The following is a 24,342-nucleotide window of genomic DNA, read 5'->3' as shown; positions in this document are numbered from 1 at the left end:
TCAAGATTACTAGTAATTATGTACGCCCACCTTCCATGGATACTGTAACAATAACAGAGTAATACTGTCACTAGCTAGCCTAGCAAGACTTCTTTTCTGGTTCTAAACAAATTGCTAGCAGTATTTTTAAAGTTTATTGATCTAATAGCTGTCTTGCAGGATACGAGGAAACTTCACAGATGTTTTTTTAAAACACTAATTATTAAAGATGAACACCAATTTTTTATAAGAAAAATTCTCTTGTAACAAATATCAATGTTCTTTTTTACAAAAAAGGACTATTTTAAGTGAAAAATTATTAACATGAGATTTTTTTATTTTTTTTTTACTATACATTTTGGGGTCCAAGTATTTTCCAAATCATTTCAGTAGGCTATTTTACTTGCTTGCTTTACAAAAGCTTTATGTATTTATTGTCCTTGATTGCCAGGTATTTTTCCCCAGGTTAATGAAAGTGTTGTTCACTTTCTCCATTAACATATTTTTTTCCAGTGAAACACCAATAAGTTCTTAATACAAGAGTACAGTGGTTCAGTAAAGTTAACTGTGAGCCTCTTGAATGTGTTGTTAGTTCAAGAGCTATACAATATACATGTGATGCCAGGTGTGCTTTGAGTGATATGGAGCCCCATAGGAGGCAATTATATCTGACAGCACCACTAATTCTTTTAATTTTATAATCTGCCAGTCCATCTCATGACATTCCACCCCCACACCTGTCAAGACTCACGCCGTTGCATCCCATATCCAGTCACCAGCAGTTCCCACTTGGTGATTTGGTCCATTAGACACAAAAAACACATACATTCTTTGATATTATGGCCAGCTGTGCTTAATAAATGGAGACATGGAGGAGGGAAGAAGCCATAGTCCAGTACTGATGTCAGCAGATATATTTCATTTTATGGAGGCCCTACATTCAAACAAGTGCTTAGTAGGTGGTACACAGCTGCAGACCACTGTCACAGCATCTTCTTCATAACATTACCCCAGGTGTCAGATGCATCACTCTCACCATTTCAAGAGTGACATTGAATCTTGCCTGTGGGAAAGGAAGCATGACAGGAATGTCCTCAATTATGATCTCCTCCCTCTATTGCATCCCCTATTTCTTTCTATTACATCATCTCAGAAACCCAACATAACATCAGTGAGAGTGCTCACAGAGAAGGTTCACATTTTGTGTTGCTCTTCATCCCTGCTAAGTATTTCATGTTCTAGCAAAGTTATTAACAATTTTGCTAATTGTTCAGAGTTAGTGATGATGGAATGAACCAGCAATAAAAGGTTTTCAGGGGAAAAAGTAATATCCTTCGTTAGAAAATGAGTAGCTGAAAAATCACATAAACATTTAGAATGTGTACACCAATCTTCAGCTTTATACATCAAAATATGACAACCAACAATCCACTATTTCTACCACAAGTTGTTAATTCTCCATGTGTTTCCTTCATGTGTTTCCTCACTGTGTGCAATGGATTCTGTCTTATTGTTTATCTTTTCCAGGGAGCATTTTCTTCTGAGAATGATAAATGGGGTGTTAATTGCTCTCTGCAAAATCTTAAACTGTATTTCATCACTTGGAATGCACTCTGGTCCAGTGAAAAACATTAAGAGAGGAAATACTCTCTATTACATCACATTAGTAACAGTGAAGGTACCAGCTAGATGTGTATAGGTGTGGGGAAATTCAAAATATGGTGAATGCTCATTTGAAAATATACTTTCTGTTTATTGACAAATAAAATGGAAGGTAGGCAAAATAAATACCTAATGGCCTGGCAGTTATTTGTTTATGCTCTGTGCAGCTCTATGAGTGGTGTAATGTGAGATGCCTTTATAAACTAAACTATTTGAAGAACAGAGGGTTACTGCCTCTATGCTATATGGCTACTTCTCGAAATCTTTCCATGAGATTACCACCATATAGATGATTTTCAATTGGACGTACCTATTATGTGTCCATATCTGCTGTACACTCCACCATTAAGAACCCTTCACAGATTATCATGAAGATTACATAACTACAAGGCATGGGTGTAGATTAAAACTAGCAAAAAATCTTTTTTCATCATTGCTTTAGTAGTTACTATAGTGCTTCTAATAGTTAGCATTTACTCCGAAAGAAATGTAAAGAAGAAAGAAATATAGATGCTAAAGGAATTCCAAGATTTCTCAATTTCTTTTCCTCACTGAGTAAGGATACTGACTGTAACAGATATCTGACTGAACTTTTCTTACCTGTCTTCAAAGATGGGAAATTTACAATAACTTCAGGTATAATAATAGTGCTTAACTATTACTACAATAACAGTTTTCTTCTTATATAACCTATAGCTAGCTTGCAGTAAATTAACTCAACTATTTCTCATACTAACCTCAGTGAGACTGAGAAACGGCTGTTTGCCAGTTCTGTAATCACTTTTCATACATACAACTAACTGCTGTGATAACATTTAGTTTTTTTTCTGTTGTTGCTGTTTGTTGTTTTTATTTATTTTTATTTTTATTTTTGTTTTTGTTTTTGTTCCTGAATCTAATTTCAAATTATCCTTAACTTCCCTAGAGCACTTTCTTGGCTTTCTTGGATTCCTTTCTATTTTCTGTTAATACTTCAGCTTGGATGAGAAGGGAATAATTACCTCTATTCTCTCCATTGTGGTGTCTCACATAACTCTCCTTTCAATGTGATGTTTTGTTTGAAATAATATCATAATTTGGACCACTCCTGCACCTTCCTCACCAATTGTTTGCTATTTGTTTATTCAACTTTGGCCTTTTGAGTCAAATTATTGAATTTGTGTTTATTGAATTAAATTCATCAGTTTGCAGTCATTTAACTCCTCTAAGACCATTCGGAATCATAATTTTATTCTTTGTGCTATAAATTCTTCAAGTTTTCTATTACCCACCTATTTTCAGAATGTCTTCTCTGTAGCTCATACCTCTGAAAATTTGGAGCAGTACTGGTCAAGAATAAACAACCTGGGCTGGACTCAGCTGACATGTTCGCATAACTCATAACCCATTATTCATGGCTTCTCTTTAAATATTTTGAAAATATCTGTTCTCTCACTTAATAATAGTTAAATCATATTTCCTTAGTTTAGAGAGGAGAGCATCCTGTGTGACTATATAAAAAATTGTGTTTAATATATCAATCCTGTCTTCCCATTCTCTGAGATAATTACTCTTATGAGAAGGTAACTAGTTTGCTTTGACATGAGTTGCGGTAGAAACTAGCAGAACAGCTGCTTCCTATCACTGAGTAAGTCTACAGATGCTCTTAGATTGTTTAGTAATGAATTAAACAAAATACTTCTACTGATACCAGAATTCAGCTGTTTTATGTTTTCTCAGCTACAGCATTAGTATTTTTTCAGTCCTCTTGTGCCTCACTTGGCCTTCATGAGCCTTTGAAGATAATCACTAAAATGTGAACTGGCTGGTGTTTTTAGGATCTCATCAGATCTTGATGGTATAAACAATGAACACTCTATTTAATTCCTTTTAATTTTTATTTTTTGCTTTTCTGGCCTACATTCTCACCTTTGCTTATGTTGCTTGTAAGTAGTACTAGGGATATGGTCGCAAAAAAAACTCTCTTTGATATAGTCAAAGCAACAAATTGTATATAAAAAACAAGTTAAAATTTGTAGTCAACACAGCTGTAATGAAACATTTTGTTACTTTGTTTCTCCAAAAAAGAAGTCAGATAAATCTTTTTAAATATATTTTCAATGCAAAAATGCAAGGAATTCTTTAATTCTATTTTTATTTTTTTTCCATGGAAACAATGCAGGACTTACTTTGGTTAATCAAGGAAAAATTGTGAAACTCTCAAACCAAGAACAACTCAATTTCCTTTCACCTCTCAGAAAATGGAAAAAAAAATAAGCTCCACTGGCCTTGAATGCATGCCTCCTGATTGTTCTGGAAGATGAAGGAGAGATTCTGAATAAAAAAATTAGTGAAGTGTAATGTTCTCAAAGCAATGTGATTTCTATTTATTTATTTATTTATTTATTTATTTATTTATTTATTTATTGTGTTTTCATATAATTATGGAAATATTTATAATTATGATTTATATTCGTAGTACCATGACTACCTTCATTTAATGAATATTTTAACATATGGAGTGACATCCAGACTTAGGCCTAAGAGCAGCAGAAGATATGGCCAAACACTGCTTGAATGTAAAATGTATTCATCTGATATTTGTTAAGCTGTAGTGATAATTCTTTTGGAAGAGAATTGCGTTTTGTAGGTCTCTCACTGGTAATATGGTTTCATGAAAGGTTAAAGGTAAACACAGCGGAAATTATAACACATAAAAAAATGTCACGTCCAATTCTGAGGGAATTTTGCAAACATGCAGGTCTTGACCTGAATAAAGAATTCTAAAGCCAGATCTTTCATTTCTTATGCCTCCAAAACATCTACTGGCAGCAAATTCATGAATCACACACTTCATTTTATCCCAATGGATAAAACATTTGATTTTAGATCATTATTATTTTGTGCATAATAGAATAATCTAGGAGTCATTAAGCATCCCAGAATATTTCTAAATTCATTAAAATATTAAATGAAGATTCAAGAGAAAAATGAATAAAAGTTCCTGATTTTGATCAAATGTTACCATAAGAACTTCAGTCCCTTTAAAAGATATATAATTATAAAACATTATATTATTATTTTATAAGAACTACTATAAATAAAGTTTTAAAATTAAGCAGAGTAACTAAAGACATACAAATCTGTGATACATTCAAAAGAAACCAACAAGATTAGTAAAGGCCGTGTCAACAGTCTCGCTGAAGTCGTTGAACACTTGTCTGTTTCTTCATTAGCTCCTTACAGAGCAGCAGTAACTTCCCTGCCAAGATTCAGACATATTCCTCAACTGCTTTGCTAATTTAGTGACCGAGGATTTAAATCACAGGAGGAAAAAAAAAAAAAAAAAAAAAAAAAAAAAAAAAAAAGTTAAAATACAATTAAGTGCTATTTATTTGAGTAACATAAGTGCAACTTCAGTACATCATGCTTCAAAACCCAATGTTTTACCCTGCACCAACTTATAAGTAAATTCTCTCTAATATTTTCTCATGTTATGTGATAATCATTAAGTTTACATTTTTAGAAAATGTAAATATTTGAATACATTACTGCCATCATGCTGTAACCAACAGGAAAAGAAAGCTGTTTTTTTTTCCTTACCATTGCTTTAAAACATGAGCATAAATCTTACAATCAATCAGAAGTTTAATAATCCATATGTTTTAAACTTTTTCAAAATTCGGAGTGGAAATGTGGCCATATTCAGATACTTGTAACAATTATTTCAACAGCAAAACAGATAAATATTCTTATAATTATATAATTACTATTATATAAATAACCATCCTTGATTGAAAGAAAAGTATTTAAGTATCTATACATAAATGTATTCTGAATTATATATAACAGAAGTGTTGTATTTTTATAAAAAAATCATGTTTACAAAGAAAAAGAGTATGTATAACCAGACTTGAATTCTGTTTTTCTGATTTAATTTTGTATTCTCAGTGTCTTGAGATCATTATTTCCTCAAAAAATAAACAAACAAAAACGAATGAATACAATTTTTGGAAAATATTTTTATTATAAAAAGTACAGTATATTGACCTTAACATTATAAAACACTGTAGTGTATCAGAGTCTTGTAAAGACCAATAATTTATAAAATGAGACCAAATTCATCATTACTCTTTCTAGTCTCATAGTCTGATTTAAAAATATATATATATAAAATATATAATGGATGATTTGACTGGAGCATCCATAGTAGCTGGAAAAGGTTTGTTTGTATGTTATGGTAATTAATGTCAGCATGTAATTTTATTAAAATAGATCATTCTTATTTGCTAAATTAGTCTTTGATTTGAAGAGCTGATAAGAGAACAAACAGAAAAGTTAGTAATCATATTCTATAAGGCTAGATTATGTAAAAGCGCTGCAGGGGATACAGAAAAGTATGTTTTTCCAAAATACTAAAGCACTTCTATCACTGCAGCTCATGTATTAGCAGTTAATACTTCTTTGGTGTTTTTAAGGTGCTTGTTAAAACATGGAATAGCTTTGGACTATTGACAAAAACAAGAGTACTTCAGGTCTCAAATAGCATGAAAAAACACATCACATTGTCTTAACAATTTAAAGAGCTTTACCAATGTGTTAATTTAGATACATCTACTGTCTCCTCCTATTGCAGGGAAGTACTATTATGCCGAGTACAAAAGCAATGCATTTTGCATGGAAACAATTAATTTTTTTTATTTTTTTTTTTTCTGCCATCATCTTTCCTGGCTGCAAACAGTAATTTCCTAGCACTTGCTTGGCAGTGACCGGAACTCTAGCACTCAGCCAAAGGCATTCATTTTAGTGTTAGAATATGTGTATGTAAGTTGTTTTCGAATCACTGCCTAGTATATTTTTAGCAGTGCATTTATAGAATCCTGCATCCCTTTGGGAAGACTGCTGGATGACTAATGACCCCTGAGGGTGGAGGAATTTGTTTCCATACAGACGGGATTGAGCTCCTGTTGTCAGATGAGATTTGTCTGGAAGCTCCCATGTTATTTCTGCTTTAGGAATCCCAATGGCCATACAGTTCAGTTTTACTGAATTTCCAGGCCTGGCATAGATGACAGGTGCTGGCTCACTAGTAATACGGGGGGGATAGGCTATCACGATGACAGGCACGTTCATAATAGAAGTGCCATAGTCACTGGACACCTTGCACAGGTAAGTGCCCCTGTCAAAAACAGAAGCTTCACGAACTGTCAATGAGCCATTCTCCAGGAGGGAGAAGCGACCCACAGCCTGGGGGGCATCCAGGACCATCCCATTGGGCAGTGTCCAGGAGATCTGTGCCCGTTGATTTGGCTGGGTGATGCAATGGAGTTGCAGAGTTTCTCCATTGATGATGCTCACCAGGTTGTTATACTGGTTGCTGATTTCTGGCCTGAGTCCCACCTTCAGGAAGACAACCCGTTCCACATAACCACCTGGGTTTCTGGCTGTACAGCGGTATGTCCCAGCATCCCCTGTGGAAAGACCACTGATGTGTAAGATTCCATCTCGCTTATGGTAAAATCTGTGCAGACGGTTGCCACTCAGCACTTCTGTGCCATTGGGAAGGATCCAGCTTGTGGTGGGCTCAGGGTACCCTTGGACCGAGCAGTTCAGATTGATGCTGTGCCCAGCGATGGCAGTGATCCTTTCATTGACGGGGTCCCTGAAAGAAGGTTTCTCCAAATGGTCTGTGATGACGAGCTGCACAATCAGTCTTGCTTCACCTCCTTCATTCCGTCCAATGCATACAAGCTGCACCGCATCTGTCTGCCTCACCCCTCTGATGTCCAAAGTACCGTTGCGATGCACAGTGATCCTGTTTCCATAGTAGGGGGCTGGCAGGATTACTCCTTCTGGAAAAGCCCACAGGACCCGTGGAGCTGGAATGCCTTCAGCTTTGCAGTCAATAAGCTTCCTGCTGTCCTTGAAGGCTGTTTCCCTTACAGATGTTATTGCATTGAGATGCCCATTGATTCTGGGAGGTTGAACACTGACATGGATCCATACTACTTTCCGATCTTCTCCAGCACTGTTCCGCACTACACAAGTATAGTTACCACTGTCAGATCTTTGTGCCTTTTGGATGAGGAGGGTGCCATCTCTATATACCTGATATTTTTCAGATTGAGTAGGAATGGGCCTGTTGGTTGGGGAAAGCCAAGTTACTGTGGGAGTAGGTTCTCCTTTGGCTTCACATGCTACTGTGACAACATCACCATAGGGTACATTAATAATGGCATAGGTTTTGTTTCGGATAGTTGCTGGTTCAGCCACTACTTTGACCCTTACTTTCATCTCATCCTTCCCAATCTGGTTCTCAGCATAACATGTGTAGTCCCCTTCCTCTCTCAGTCCAACGTCATTGAAATACAGGGTTCCATTATTGAAGACCACATATCGCTTTGTCCGGCTGCCACTGTCATCTGACTGCATAAAGGTATTGATCATGCTGCCATCTGGCAGACCCCAGGAGATCTCAGGATTTGGTAGACCAGTAGCTACACAGTCAACTTTCAGGTCACCTCCATACTTGACTTTGTGGTTATTCTCATTCTTGTGTTCTATTTTTGCTGGTTTCATCATCACATTCACTTTGAGGACCACATAGTCATCCCCAATCTTATTGCGAGCCACACACAAATAATCTCCTGCATCTTTATCTGTAACTGAATGGACAACCAACGTCCCATTGCTGAATACCTTGATTCTAGTCTCCAAGTTACTGTAAGAAAAGAAAAGAGGACATGAATTGTAAAATCACATTTTAGTAAGTAATTACTAAGTGTAACCTGAAGAAAAACAACTGCAATCCAACAAGATGGAAACACAGGAACAAAGCTGTTGTTAAGACAATTAGATGGTCTGAAATATCCAAGACAATCACATGAAAAGAAAATGGAAAAAAAGAATTCCACTGACTCATAACCAAACAATTCTACCCTGCTTTGTGCAATGACTTTAATATTACTCCTTTATTTTGACCATAGGAGATCAAAGGAGAGAATAAAACAGTAATTTTTGTACCATCCATAGATCATCCAAATACACTGCTTGCCCAATAAAAATATGCTGACTACATTCCACCATTAAGAAAGCTATTGGCAATTGCATATTTAAATTTCAGTACATTTCTTGTATGTCTACAGTTCTCAAAGAGAATTTATAGAGTAGAAACTGTGTTTTTAGCGAAGTCTGAGGACAGTTTTGTTGTTTGAAAGAGCAGAATTTTACTTGATATAAGGAACATTAGAGAAGGTATTACTTTGAGCATGATAACATTTAAGTAAGGTAACATTAATTTATCTAACGATGTTAAAATGTTCATGATTACTTAAGTCGTTATCATTTCTTTGTCCCATCTTTACAGTGTATAATGCTAAATACAAGTAAAAGTGAAACATAATGTACCCAGTCCTTCTGGGGGAAGTATGCATCTATGCAAACTCTAAGTATGCAATTACACACACTGAAACAAGAATTTTTGGCACTGGACTTCTTGCTACATTTACTAATAGCGGCAAATTACCCTGAACACCTGAAGCTGACTTTTCAAGAGTACTGCTGTTTTCAGGAAAGTTATGCTAAACTACAACTTGACCATCTTTTGAGGTTGTTTCAAATTCTTCCTTAAATGTTTTAGGTCTAATTCAGAACTCACAGAAGGAAAGAGTGAAGCTTCAACAGACATGAGTTCCTTTTCTTAATGTTTGTTCAATTCAAATTTAGTTGCAACACCTGTAACAGTAGTTTACCTGTGTAGCGAATCAATCATCCTTTTGGAAGGTAACCTCCATAGTATCCGAGGCCATGGATCACCAGAAGCACTACAGTCCAAATGTAGGATGCTGCCATATGTTACATCTGTCCTCAAAGGAGAGCTCCCAGTGATCTTAGCGTTAGATGCTTGTTTCTTTACATGAAGTTGTATTATTCTCCTGGCAGCTCCCACCATGTTGGCAGCAATGCACTCATAGATCCCACTGTCCTTGGGGGAGACATTGCGAATATAAAGAGTTCCATTGGGAAAAACAAATAATTTCCCATTGACAAACTGGGAAGGTCGAATCTGTGTGCCATCAAAGAGCACCCAACGGATGCTGGGCGAAGGTGCTGCTTTGGCAGTGCAGTGGATATTAATACTGCTACCAAGAGGCAAAGAAATATTCTCTTGCTTATCTTGCTGAATGATGGGAGGTAAGGCTGCAATGTGGAGCCTCACTGCAATGCTGTCAGCTCCTGCAGCATTGCTAGCTATGCATTTGTACACTCCCCGGTCTGAAAATGTTGCTTGCTTGATGGATAAGGTTCGATTTTCATGAAGCATTATCCTGCTTTCTGTAGTAGTGACTGTCTGCAGAATCTTCCTGTCTGGGAAAATCCATGAAATGAGTGGACTCGGAGTTCCACTAGCCTGACATTCCATTGCTATGGTATCTCCAAAATAGACAGTGACATCTTGGTAGCGGGAAAGTAAAATTTTGGGCTGATGGGCTACAACTGTGAGCACAAAAATCATTTTATCTACTCCATGCAGGTTCTGAGCTGTGCACAAATACTGTCCACGATCCTGAAGCTGAGCATTTCGGATCAGGAAGGTACCATTTTTCAGGACTTCAAACCTTTGTAACTTGGTGTTGGCTGTTATTAGAGCTCCTGAGAAAATGAGAGGAAAGAAAGAGAAAGGCAAAGGGTTGTTTTTTTAGACATGCATCCCTGCACTAAAGAAGGCTTACGGAAGATAACAGAATTACTTAACACCAGCTACATCTTCAGATGGATCACATGACATCTTCTCACACTGTCCATAGTCTTTGTCTCTAGTTCAGACCTAACCATACTAGATTGTAAGTACTTGCAGTATGGGACCATTTAAAGGCTCTGTGCTTCATATTAGATCTTCAGAAAATCTCTCTTCTGCTTATAGAGATAATACACACACCATTATTTAAGGTAGCAAAGCTAACAAAACACTATTCACGAGCTTTCTCATAAGTTCAACTGCTGTGAATAATCCCTTCTTTATAAAAAATAAATAAATAAAATCATTAAATGCTAGAGCTTTCTTTTACTACAAGTACTGCTAACTTATTTTTATCTGTAGCTACTGCTTGCAATTAATCATTTTATCTATACTGTAACAGACAAAATATTCTGGTTTTTTTTTTTTTTTTTTTCATTGTTTTGGACTATTCCAGTACTTATGTTGCATTTCTATGTAAAATCCCAAGTAATACACTGTTAAAACCGTGTAGAAGAAAACCTTTTCATCTGTCTTACCTGTAGAGACTTTCGTCCAAGTAATAAAAGGCTTAGGTTCCCCTACTGCATCACAAGGGATAAGAGCATCTGTTTCAGCAAGGACGGATATGCTCTGAGATCCTTTTGTGATTATTTTAGGCCTTTCTCCAGGTGTCCTGAAATTGCTTGAAGATTGTATTATAGATATATTGTGTGATGTAATGGCCCCCACATAAGGCACAGATGGAACTTTTTGATGATACTGGGCATTTTTAAAAGGCTGAAGAGGCTGAACTGTAGTGGATATCTGGGGTCTTCTGCTCTGAGAGTAAAAGGCTGGAGGGGTTATCTTCAAAATCACAGCTGGAGGTGATGTGGTGGTTGTGGTGTGTGAATGCACTGGAACACCTGTAGCTTTCTGCACTCTAATCTGAGGAGGGGAGACTTGGGCATCCTTCTTCTCATTTATGTCTTTTGGGACTGGTTGACCAGGGACCACAGGTTTAGGATGTATACCTAAGTGAGGTAAAATCCTTGTTCTGTTGAACAGGAATGGCACCCTGAAATTGGGATAATAGGGTATCTCTTGACCTGGTAGTCTCCCTGCTGTGCCTCTGTTATCTGGAACATAGTTACTACTAAAAAATCTTGAATTAATATTGTATCTATTCTGACCCTGATTACTAAACTTGCTTGTAGGGAATGTATTTGTTCTGTGAAATGGAGTAGCTTGTGTTGGGGTGGTTGCCTCTCTCTGAGAGCTAAAAGATTTTTTGTCCTGGATGGTGTGTGCAGCATATGCTGTTATCTCTGGTTTGTTTGTGTAGTGAAGTGGCTGATGTGTTATAAAATAACGAAATGAACCTTGTGTTACCACATATGGAGGCTTCACTGTGCCTCTTACTGGAACATGCTTTGGAGGCACAACTGGCAGTCTTTGATTTAGTCTTGGTATCATTCCAGCAGGTGCATGGGGAAGGTTTTGATTTGGCAATAAACTGTTGTTTGACCTGCTAGTGTACACCTCTTTAAACTGTTCCTGTTTAGACTGTATGCTAATCCTGTTTTGGCCAGAGAAGGGAGTAGGGTGTACATTCTGTCTTGAGCTCACCACCATTCTTTCACTTTCTGCTTCAATTTGTTTTACTGCTGGTAACCTTTCTTGATTGGAGGCATTATTGTCTTTGCCAGTATAATGAACAGAATGATGTAAAGTGCTTGAAAGGGGGGGAGGAAGAGTAGGAGGTTTTGTAAATGGAATAAAGACATTGTGTGTAGTATGAGGCTCTTCAGATGTCTGAAAAGTGGGAAATACATTTGGTATTGTTTCCTTCTTATCCAAGGAATATGTTTTTGCCCCAGTATGAGGCACAATAGATACTTCTGTTTCTGGAGCTGGAAAAGTTTGAGTTTCCACTGTGCTGAAGGAGGAGGACAAGGACATGATTTCTTGTTGCTGGGGTGGCTCTGTTATTGCTGGTGTTTTTAAAAATACTGTGGGCTTCTGTAACCCCTCTGAATCTGAGACATCTTCAAGAACTTCCACTGCATCAGAAGGAATACTTAAATCTGTAATGGTAGGATACATCAGTTGGAATGTTCCAGCAGTGGCTTCATTAGCCACAACATCTGAGTGAAAAGTGATGGTCTCTTTTTGAGATTCTGAGTAACTGGATTTCGTAGATGATGTCAAGCTGCTCCTATATTCTGAGGTAGCTGTACTTGATAGTTCTGCCTCACTATTTGAAGCTTTAGAATCTGCTTTAAGGCTCCTCTCTTCAGATACATTCTCTAATGAGTCAAATGTTGGCATTTTATTTTGCTCTGGTTTCAGAGGTGCACTTGACTCTTTTGTGGGGCCTGTGTTATGCACGACATATGATGACAAAATTGTAATGGGTTCAGTCACTGGAAGTACCAAGGTTTCAGGAGAAGCAGAGTGCGTCATGTATTTTCTTTCAGGTTGAGAAGTAGTAGGCCTAAAGAAAGAAGTTGTGACCACCTCTTCAGTTTTGGTCATTTTCTCTAACACAACTGGATCAGTAACTAATGAAGGAGTGATTTCCCTATGCTCCTCTTCCTTAACCTGTATTTTGACACTGCTTTTAAGATCAGGATGTTCAAGTACTGCAGAGAAAGCTTTGGTCACAGCTTCAACTTTAGATGTTCCTGGAATGTTAGGCATTGCCTCTGTAGCTAGAACAACTCGGGGAAAAGGTTTTGTTCTTTGTCGGATTCTATTTGGTCTCAGTCTCCTTCTCCCATAAGGCCTTTTCCTAGCATGCTGAGTAACTAGTGAAGGTGTTGTCTTCCTATAGGGTGTTGATGTTGTGGCAGCAGTGGTCAATTTGCTGGTGGAAGCAGCAGTTATCTCCTCTGTTTTTTTATGAGGAACATTCCTACTTGGTGAAACAAATGTGGGATCTGTTTTTGGAGCAGACAGCTTTCTCTGTTCTCTCCCCTGAAAACTCTCTATGTAAGTGCTGGACATGCCTTCTTGAGTCTCTGTACTCTTGTGGGCCTCCAATTCATCCTTGCTCTGGACCTTGATGGACATAACAGCTGGAGAAGTTGTACTTAAATCTGCTATTTTTGTCTGAGCAGTGGATACATCTCTGTGTTCATGTATGAAATCATTGCTTTTTACTGTAACAGATGAAGAAATGGCAGTGGAGCCTACAGAATCTGTTGGGATGATGTCACCCAGCTGAGAAGGTGGTGAAATTATACTATTGACACTCATTTGATCCACTTCATTCAGTCTCTCATTTGTCTCCAAGACACTATGAAGATCTACAGTCTGAGATTCAGCTTGGACAGAAGCATCAAGTGGTAGCTCAGTAAAAGCAGAATTTTCCTCTGACTTAGAAGATACAGTTGCATCTACATGTTCCACTCTGAGTGAACTACTTTGAATATTAAGATAGTTGGCCACTGTTTCTTTTGACAAAGGTTCTTCAGTGACAGCATAAATATTTTCTTTGACTACAACTGAAGAATCAGCCCTGCCATCCTGATGCTTCTGGCCTTGAGGTTGCAGAGTTACAAACATAGGACCTGATACAGGGATTTCTACAGAGTGTATACTTGCAGGTGTTTTTAAAGCTCTTTGGTCATAGAAGTGTCCAGTTCCTAGCCCTGTTATTGTGGACCAAGCTGAAAATGCTTTACTGCTGTGAGAAACAGTGACTGAGAATGGCTCGTTTTCACCCAGTGTTGATGCATCAGCAGAAGAATCTACTACATCAGCTGTTGTCTCTGTAGGCAGAGGGATGGCTACTGGATGAGGGATAGGAGTAGTTTCTTGCATGTCTGATGGCAAAGCAGTTGTTAACAAAATGGCTGTAGCTGCTGTTGTTCTAGGAAGGTTCTTCCCACGGACCTTTGCCAAAATGTCAGCCCAGTGCTGTGGATTAATCTGTTTGCTTGCCATATTAATTCTCCTTCGAGATTCAAATGCTCTCCGGCCTTCTGCAACATTGCTGTCCTGGGTTCTATCAGTACCTTTCCAAATTTTCATTTTCCTTCTGCCTTTCTTTCCCTTTTTAATTTGAGCCTCCAGCATCTGGTCACTTTTCTGTTTAAAGGATATCTCCCTATCCTTCAGGTGGTTCTTTCTTCGTGGGAATTCATCAACCCCTCCTGTGCCTGATCCTTCTCCATCATCTATGACCCGCACTTTTGTTTTTATTGAGCTTTTTGAGCGTGTGCGTTTTTTCAGTTTTATCCTTTTAAATGACCTGTCAGACACCATTTTATTTACTGTCACTCTTACAGTAAACTGATCTGATCCCTGCTGGTTGACAGCCACACATCTGTAATGACCACTATCACTGACGTGGCTTTTTGGAATAAGCAAAGTACCATTGTCCAACACATATCCTTTTGAAGAGTTTGACAAAACATTAAGTACCTGGCTGTTTGGAAGAATCCAGCTCAATTGTGCCTCTGGGCTGGCAATTGCACTGCAAGGCAAAATGATGGGATCTCCAACACTTTTTTCAACTCTCACTATATCTGAATCAGCTACTTGAATAGCAGGAGGCTGCACTAGAAGCCTGTAAGCCATAACATCCACATCATCTCTCACTTGGGCAATGCAGTGATACAAGCCAGCATCAGTGTAACTCACTGGTTTGATTACTAGCTGACCACTAGTGAGAATGGAAAATCTACTGTCCTTTTGATTAAATGGTGCCTGCAGTTTTGTCCCATCTGGAAAGAGCCAGTGAATGAAAGGACGCTCAGAGGCTTTCACGTTGCAGTTCAGCTGACACTCTGACCCTTCTACCACACTCTGTGCTTTCCTCGTGCTTTGATTTTGCTCTATCATTACCCAGCTTCTTTGCTGCCTTGTGTCTTTGGTATGAATTGCCTGAGAAAACACAGTAAAAAAAGATAGCACCACTTTTTTCCCTGTACTCTGGCGCCTGTTTAATTGGATGTTTATAAGAGGCTGCATCACCCAGGAAGGCTCAGCCAGTATTTGAGCTTTTACACCTGTGTAATAAAGAGCATCATAGTCTGAGCCTTGCTTGTACCGATAGCTTATTTTAGGCTCCTTGCTGAGCATAATTTCCCTTTCTAATTTGACAGGCACTTCACTATAATAAGCAATCAACTTCCACAGTTTTTCATAGTTCTCTCGATTCATTGGGCATTCAAAATCCAGTAATATTGTAGCATTTATATCAATCTCCTGAGTCTGCATTTGATTCCATTGAATCTTAGTAGAGCCTGTTGGTTTCTTGATTTCACAGTTCAAATGGACTATATTGCCATGCTCATCAGTCATATTCAGTGTAATGTTCCAAGGAGAAGACTGAAACACTTCTGGAGGGAGTTCATAACTCTCACCATCTTCTTCATCTTGAGTGCTACTATTATGCCTCAGTAAGGACTGAATGATAGGTTTCCTACAGGAAATATCTTTCAAGTTTTGGATATCCTCATTTTGCAGTTGTTTTGGGCTGTGGCACCTTGCACAAAGCTGTCCCCCTTCATAAGCTTTGTCCTTTTTGCATTTTAGAACACCTGTAAGCAAACAAAAAAACTAAAGAAGTAAAACAAAATACAGGTAAGCTGTAGAATTGTGTCCCAAAGTTAGAGAATTTCCAAGATGGTAAAATGTCATGAGAAGCATAGTGTGTAACATGACAGGTGATATATGGAAGCCAATAGTTTTTTTTTTTGTTGTTTGTTTGGTTGGTTGGTTTTCTTTTTTGTTTTTGTTTTTGTTTTTTTAAAATGCTTCCTCTTTGTTTTCACAGTTGAATGGGCCTGACCACAAATTCTTCTTACTTTAATGACAGGTTACCCTGTCATTCTGGTAATTAGATTTGTTCCTTCTGAATCAAATGACTGGAAACTGAGGTGTCCAGAGCAGCATTTTAGAAGTCTGTAAATATTGTTGCTGTGTAAAAAAGCCTGCATGTGTACAACGACCAGCTCATCTCACATGTTGACCTCAACTGAAGAAGACAGGGTCATTTCACCTTCCAAAAAAATGCATCATTTGCCTGAGAAATGATGAATTTTCTCAATAAAAAAAAATATCCAGGAGGTTTTTAGCAGTAGTAATATTGCAATACACAAAAAAAACTGCTGTAGCTACTAAAAATTACTGGTTAGTTTCTGCACTTGCAAGGTTTTGACTGCAGCAAAAAATGAAAATGTCACTTTTTCCCTGATCTCTGAAATAACTGCAAACTCTGTAAAGAAAAAATAAAGATTAAACAGAGGAGTATTAAAACAGGAAATGATAGCATTGTGTCCTTCTATCTATTAGTGCCAGGAAGACTCTTGTCTAGAAAACAACAGTCATGTATTTATGTTTAACTTCACCACAGTTTGAAATGTTGCCTTCCGTAACTAATTTGGACACATGCTGCATTCCATTTTTTCTAGGAATAATTGTTATGTTGATCACTCCTAATCAGGCATTATAAAACTGTTTTATTTTTTTCTTTTGCTTCTAGTATTTTGCTTCTGCATGTGTATAGAATTGTTCCAGTCTGATACTTTTCTCATGTCTAAGCCTAAAGGGTGGCTGACATTCCTCTGAAAAAGTAGCAAGGTTGTAGGTGTAAACTGCTTCCCTCAGAAAAGCTGTGGTCTACGAAGAAATGCCAAGAAATAACACTGTGTTAAAGTTAATAACTCAAAGTTAAAGAGGAATTTGGAAACCTGATTCCCACAGTCCTTCCTTTGCACAGCAACATAATGCACATAGACATCATGCTACCCAGGAAGTAACAAAGCTATTCATATGTAAAACCTTTTTAATATTATGACTTGAAAATGCATTTCTAATCTTGTTCTTACCTCCAGAATTTTCATTCCAATCAAGAAGCCACTGTAAGTTGCAGTCACAGGCCCATGGATTCCCATGAAGGTAAAGATTCTCCAGCAGTGGCATACCTTGAAACATCCCTGCAGGCAACGTGCTAATAGCATTTTCAGAAAGGTATAGATGTCTTACTGTTGACAATTTAAAGTAATTAAGGACCATAAATGTTGAAAAGGTGTGTGGATGAAGCTGCTGGAGTAAATTTCCTTCCAAGTGGACCAATCTCAGAGAAGTTAATCCATTAAAAGCATTTGGATGAATAAATTCTATTCTGTTGTGGTCCACATGCAACCTCATTAAACTTGAAAGTCCATGGAGGGTTTGGCCAGTTATAACTTTCAATTTATTGTAACTGATTTTGAAAACCTTAAAAAAAAAAAAAAAAAAAAAAAAAAAAAAAAAGAAAGAAAAAAAGAATAAAGATAAGTTTTGTTTTTGTATCTAAATCCAAGCAAGCATTCCAAAGTTTTCCTCATATATTCAAATATCCTTTGCACCACTAAAAAATGATTTGTTGGTCAAAAGCTGGAAAATAAACTGAGTATTATTTCACATTAACAAGCATGACATAGGGAAAGTTAACAGAATTCCAATATTTTAGGGAAGGGGGAATGTTAATTTTATTCTAAGAAAGGCACTAAAAAAAAAAAACAAAAACAAACAAAAAAACACACAAAAAAAACCCAAACAAACTTATCTTTGTCCTCAGTTATTCATAGAAGCTGGAATTTAGGAAATCTATGAAGACCTGAGAATTACCTGTAGAGACACAAGATCTTTCAGAGCACCATTAGGTATATTCTGAATGTCATTTCCATGTATCATAAGCAATTCCAGTTTAGTGAGTCCCGCAAAGGAGTTTTCATATATAGACTGTATACTGTTAAACCTGGAAAAAAAAATAAAAAATCACAATGTAGTTACATTTTACACAGATGACCTTTTAAGATCCCTTTCCAACTGGAATGATTCTATGATCATGGACTGCAAATATAAAATCAGTATAACCTAACTTTCAGCAAAAATTGGATGGATCGTAGCACATTGTCAAAGGGCCAGAAGTAATTGAAACATTTTTATGAGGCCAAGTATACTTAGCTCATGTTTACATTAATATTTCTTTCAAATCAATTTATGGCACTTAGTCTTAATTTAAAACTAGGAGTAACAAATAGGCATTAGAGTTCTAATAGTTGTCAGTATGTTTTTCCATGCAGTTCAGTTTATGGAATGGTAATAAATTAATGGCCTGTATCCAATCCATGATGCTATGGAGCCTGGCAAACTGGGCTTCAGTATTGCCAAAACAGCATCTAACAATAAATGAATAAAGACTTGGAAAGAGGACATTAAAAATGGATATCTTCCAAACAGCAAAAGAAGCAGGAAGTCACATCGTTCTTAACTGCCACAACAAGTAACTGGCTGCATCAATTAAGTACACATATGATCTAGGAACTGAGCTTCCAATCATATAATTTGAGCCCAAAAACTCTTTTTTTTTTTTTTTTTTTTTAGTAGTACTGAAAATCTACCTTTTGAAAACTATTTGATTTCACTTTGCACTAACAAGTCAGATTTTATTTGCCAACATGTAAGTCTTAAGTTTGGCTGCCTAGTTCTGCATTCAGGTTTTCCAAATGCAGACACAAAAACAGACATACATGCTAGTCTGGGCATGAAGGCTCCAAATTAAGCATCCAATTTTAAAGATCTTTTCCTACTTGTAATACTTTATTTCTTGGCATGAAGGGAAGAGGTGCAGAAAAATGTAAATACTTTGAGAAGGTAATACTTTTAGATCATCCTATCTATCTTTAGATTCTAAATATACAAAAAAAAAATCAGATTAATATTTCAGTATTTTTAGTCCTATTACAGACAACTTAGACTTATAATGCAGCCATCCTACTAAAATTCCTTAAAAAAAAAAAAAAGAAAAAGAAAGAAAGAAAGAAAAAAGAGACAACTAAAAAATAAACCTTCTTTAACTATTACAAATTAAAGTTTCCTAAATTATTTCTACTTAGGAAACAAATCATTTTTACATCCCAAATGCATAACACCTTAAAATGGAAATATTCTAAAATCTCCTCTCAAAAATGAAAGAAATGCAACAGGTAGGTAAGACTGTTTCTGAAAATGTCATTTGTAGCAACAAAAATACAAAAATTTGGAAAGGACTTTTACACTAGCAGCATCAAATAATGTATTTTTATTAAAAACAAACAAATAAAACAGAATAAAACTTCCAGAATGCCTACACAATTTAGAAGCTTAGAAAAAGGTTATTAAAGATTTTCAAAACCAATTTAGGGATAGAATTTCCTGTAGAATGTTGATGTATAGGGGCAAGGTGACTGAATATGTATAGTTTTCAGTGTAGGACAAGGAGAGGGAGAGCAGCTTGATGCACTCTTCAGTAACAGGATTTATAAAGAAATGTAACATTAGGTAGGCTTAAGAGTAATAAGTCAGAGAAACAAGGACATGGATTACGGATCAGACTCCAAAATACTTTCATTTCAAAGTCAAAGAGGCATATAAGGCCACTTGGAGACGTATTCTGGCGTATAGAATCTGGCTACTCTGCATTGCAGCTTCTTTGGCAAGCACCTTTTAAGGAATCTGCTTCAAGGACTCTCTTTAGAATCACATGTTAAGTTCATCAAGTTAAGATTAAATTAGTAGTCTTTGTGTATTAAATTTTATTTTCTCAGAGGGGACTATGAATAAATAGGCTGAGAGCAGATGGTCTGTGGAAAAAAAAAAAAAAGAAAAAAAAAAAGGAGAGAACATCCTTCACATCACAAAATGTTATACGACTGACTCAATTGGACATTCATTCTGTACTGTAGAAATTAGACAGCTATGAATCATCCTAACATTAATTCCAGTGATTTGACTCCAGGATGACTGAAAAATTTTGAATGAAAACAGATTTCTGCAGTACAGATTTACTGAGTACCTGGGAATGTGAGAATAATATCAGATTTTAGATGGTCAAACTATTGGTGGGTAGACATTTTAACTGCAGAGGAAAAAATAAATCAAGATCCCTACCATCATTCAGCATGTATCAGACGTAAGTTACAAGCCTTAGGATGGGGGAAGGAGTTTATACCAACCAGTGAGGCAGTTCTGACATCAAGCAGAAGAGGACTATGCCTTTTTACCATGCTGTATCATGCAATGGCACATATGGCACAGCACATTTGAGATATACAGACTGTCAGCAGTCACCAAATCATAGAATTGCTTAGGCTGGAAAGGACATTAAAGATCATCTGGTTACAATCTCCTGCATGGGCAGGGCTGCCATGCACCCGATCAGGCTGCCCAGGGACCCATACAATCTTGCCTTGAGCATCTCCAGGTATGCAACATTTAGAACTCTTCTGGGCAATGTGTTTCAGCGCCTTGCCACTCTGTAAGTAAAGAATTTCCTCTTAACACCTTACCTAAATCGCCCCTTTTTTAGTTTAAAGCTATTCCCCCTTCTCCTGTCACTGTTAAATTTTTACAAAGTCAGTCTCCTGCCTGTTTATAATCTCCCTTCAAGAACAGAAAGGCTGCAATGAGGTCTCCTTTAAGCCTTCTGCCAGGCTGAATAAGTCCAGCTCCCTCAGCATTTCTTCATAGGAATGGTGCTCCTGCCCTTTGATAAGTCTTTGTGTCTCTCCTTCCAACCCATCTGAACAGCTCCACATCGTTGTTGTGTTGGGAGCGCCAGGCCTGGACACAGTACTTTAAATGGGGCCTCATGAGGGCAGAGGAAAGGGGAACAGTCTCTCTCCCTGGAGGCTCTCTCTCTTGATGCAGCCCAGGATAACGGGCTTTCAGCCTTTCAGGCTGCAAGTGCACATTGTTGGTTCATGTGCATCTTTTCCAGCTTGCCTTCTTATCTTGTAGTCTGATAGACAGATGTGAATTGGCAGGACTCAGAGAAAGGTGAGTTGGAGCCTGAATTATCTCTCCCCAAAGCACTGATGTCTGCTTATATCACAGAAAACAAACAAACAAACAAACAAACAAACAACTCCAAGCACTATGGAATAATTTGTCTTTACTGTATAGCTTCTCATTGTGGTCCAAAAACGGTAGAGAATTTTACTTCTACTACGTTTTTGTGTATCAGGTATAACAGTTAATATATCCCGTTTACTATACTATTTAGTACACATCCCATAGTAGATTTAATAAAAAGCTGTAAGATGCATGTACTATTTGTCAATAAAAGGTGGCAGCATAAAAACTGAAAGCACCATAAAAATATTTAAAAAAAAACAAAACTTTTCTTTGAAACATGGAACCTACAGTAAAATTCCCTTCATGCCAGTAATTGCAGTGTTTGAAATATAGTGTCTGGGTGTAACAACGATCTGCAATTCTACTTAAAAGTGCACACAAAGATTTTGGAATGCCACACGTGTGCAAAGCATTCCAGGATTCCACACCAAGAACATAAAACTGTTTGCTATAAACTGCAATACAAACCCAAAATTGATTCTTTCCACATGTTTAGAAATCCTTGCCGGCACGGCTGCTAAGGATCGAAATGTGCAGTGGACTTCGGTGGGGACGTAGCAGGCGCAAGGGTGGGGGCAGGCCAGGGCGCCCGGCGGGAGCCCCAGAGCCAGGATCAGCACCACGGAGAGTGCCCCCACCGCGGCCCTCTCCCGCATCTCGTCGGCTCGCCTTGCCTCGCTTCTCCTGGGTTGTCCGGTGACACAAGGGAACAAACAAAAAAACAAAGAAAAAAACAAAGAAAAAACAAAGAAAAAAAAAAGGGGTGGGGGGGTGGGGGGGTGGGGGTGGGGGTGGCAGAGAGAAGAAACGATGTTTTTTTAATCCCTTGAAAAATTTGAATACACTTTGTGATGCTCTGCAGCCTCCCAGAAAGTCTGTAGGCAATTAAGGCAAAGTTTAATTGGAAAGAGTTTTTATTTCAGCCAGGTCACTTGCTACTACTTCAAAGTCAACTTTTTTTTTTGTCCCCGTAACACGTTTCAGTACCTATTCTACTAATGTTCTTCTGTCTCCTTATGGTAATACACTTTGTGGGCTTGCTCTACACACCAAGGCTAGTGTTCAACTCATCTAAAAATCAGAATCTCAAAGGAAACATCTAGTTCAATCAAGCAAGTTGCCATGGCTCCCTCTACAGTCGATAAAAGAAGGAGAAATCATTTTCATACAAGTTATTTATCCCATCAGAAAACTACCTAAAATTGTACAAATCAACCTCCTGAGGTCCCTAACTTGCAAACTAGGTTTAGATTTAGAAATACAAGCACAGCCCTCGGAGGAAGCATGAGCAAGGAAGTCTGTACCCATAACATCTCCGCATCCATCAGCACTGAGGTTCATATTCTCAGAGCAGCACAGGTGAAGCCCAGTGGCTAGGCTCATGGAGAGGCATTTGAAGAGGCACACTATGCCAGAACTGGCAAATAAATGCAACTGTTGATGAGCACCTTGAGCACTGGCCACGTCTGAAAATGAAATAACTTGTACAGATGTCCCAGTACAGATGAAGCTGCCTAGCTTTGAAGAAAGTTTGCCTCCCTATTCTTATCTCCACCATCAAAAGACTTTGAGCTGTTCAGATTAAAGCCATACAAAGAGGCAAACAACTCAGAAATTTAGCATTCTTGCTCTTGAATAACAGTGGGACAAAGAGGGAAAGACAGTTCTGCTGGAGATTATTAGTTCCATTAGTCACTGGTTTTAGTATAAAAGTAAGCTTTTCTCAGATCTGCCAGCTAGTGAGACATTTTTTACATCATTTTTTTTGCATCATGTGCAAACCATTAAGTTCAAAAGAGAGGCTCATCGAGATGAAGACGTTTTTCAAATATCTGTGGTCAAGTTAATGAGACACTTACCATTCTTTGAACCCCTCCCCCACACACCCCCCCAAAAGAAAAACAACAAAAAAATATCCCAACAGCTTATAATTTGCTTTGAGACTATATAGGCGCCGTGTTCCTTAATTCTCTCCTCAGCCAAAACTCCCTTTCAAAAGCCTCCCACCCACTCGTGGGATGGGGAACCACGGAGAACTGTCCGAGCAGCTTTGTTTGGGGACCCAAAGCCGCGCGTCAGACCTCAGCAGAACCCCGTGGGTCCGGGCGCGACCGCACCGCCTCTTTCCGCCGCCCGGGGGCGCCCCTCACGCCTTCATCGACGCCTACACCTCGGTCCCGTCACCGCGGGCAGATGCTTCCCATTAGGGAAGAATTTCCCCGCCGTGCTTGGCCCGCAGGGCTCCCCTCCGCCGCCCCCCGCTCGCCGCAGCCCGTGCTCCTTACCTGCGGGCCAGCACGGCGCTCTCAGCGGTCGCCGCCCGCCGCTCCCATGCCCCCGGGGCGCTGCGGGCGGGCGGCGGCACGGAGCGAAGCGGCGGGCCGTCACCTAGCGGGCTGCCCGCGGGCACTTCGGCAGCGACTCGCCGGGGCACATCGCAGCCCGCGGCGGCACTCCTCGACACCGCCTTAGGGCTCGTCATCGCCCGTCATTTTGCAGAAGACTCCGCCGTTCCTGGGGTCCCCCGATGTGCATAAGACGGGCGAGGCAGCGCGGGGGAATAGTGCCGCTGCTCCCTTCTTCGCCGTGCTGCGAGTCGCCCGTCCCCGCACGGCGCGTGGTTCTCAGCGCTACTGGGAGCCGAGCCCGTTCCTCCGGGGGCGGGTGACGGCGGCTCCCCGCCGCTGTCCAGGCGGCCCGGGCGCGCAGCTCCCGCGGCGGCAGCCTCCCTCCAACCGCGGCCGCATGGGGACGGGGGGCGAGGGGTGCCCGGCGCCGCGCTCCGTCACTCCGGCCGCCTCCTCGCTCCGGGCGCTGTGCAGGGCAGGGCGCGGCGGAGCGGCTCCTCTTGCGGGGTGGGCGGCCCCTCGGTGGGGGAGTGCGGGCGGGACCGCGCCGGGGGGCGGAGGGGCGGAGGGGCAGCCGGAGCCGCGGGGGGGCTCGAGAGCTGCGGGGAAGGGGGAGAGAGCCGGCCGGGGCGGGAGCTGGAGGTCGGGGAAGTTTGCGGTATGGAGCGGGGGGCGGAAGGCTCGGAGAGCCCGTAGATGCAAACACACATGTTGTCTAAGTTTGCCAAGCTCTCTGTCGCTTATGTGATTCTGAAACAG

The 24,342-nt window shown here is 39.2% G+C and overlaps 1 protein-coding gene across 1 annotated transcript; it reads right to left on the bottom strand.

Annotated features, from left to right (window-relative positions):
• Nucleotides 1-5,622: 5,622 nt before the first annotated feature.
• Nucleotides 5,623-24,111, bottom strand: MXRA5 (matrix remodeling associated 5). Its single transcript, XM_015848776.3, has 7 exons — nt 23,521-24,111; nt 21,704-21,919; nt 17,966-18,095; nt 17,182-17,572; nt 10,897-15,891; nt 9,372-10,272; nt 5,623-8,341 (listed from the first exon to the last, which is right to left on the bottom strand). The coding sequence occupies exons 1-7, from the start codon at nt 23,715-23,717 to the stop codon at nt 6,430-6,432; spliced, it is 8,742 nt and encodes a 2,913-aa protein (XP_015704262.2). The 5' UTR covers nt 23,718-24,111; the 3' UTR covers nt 5,623-6,429.
• Nucleotides 24,112-24,342: the final 231 nt, after the last annotated feature.

Source organism: Coturnix japonica, chromosome 1 (genome assembly GCF_054131305.1).
Source record: "Coturnix japonica strain WE chromosome 1, WE-NBRP24, whole genome shotgun sequence".
In the NCBI taxonomy this organism is placed as follows: domain Eukaryota; kingdom Metazoa; phylum Chordata; class Aves; order Galliformes; family Phasianidae; genus Coturnix; species Coturnix japonica.
The sequence above is the reverse complement of the archived record's forward strand: the minus strand, read 5'-3'. Positions and strand labels throughout refer to the sequence as shown.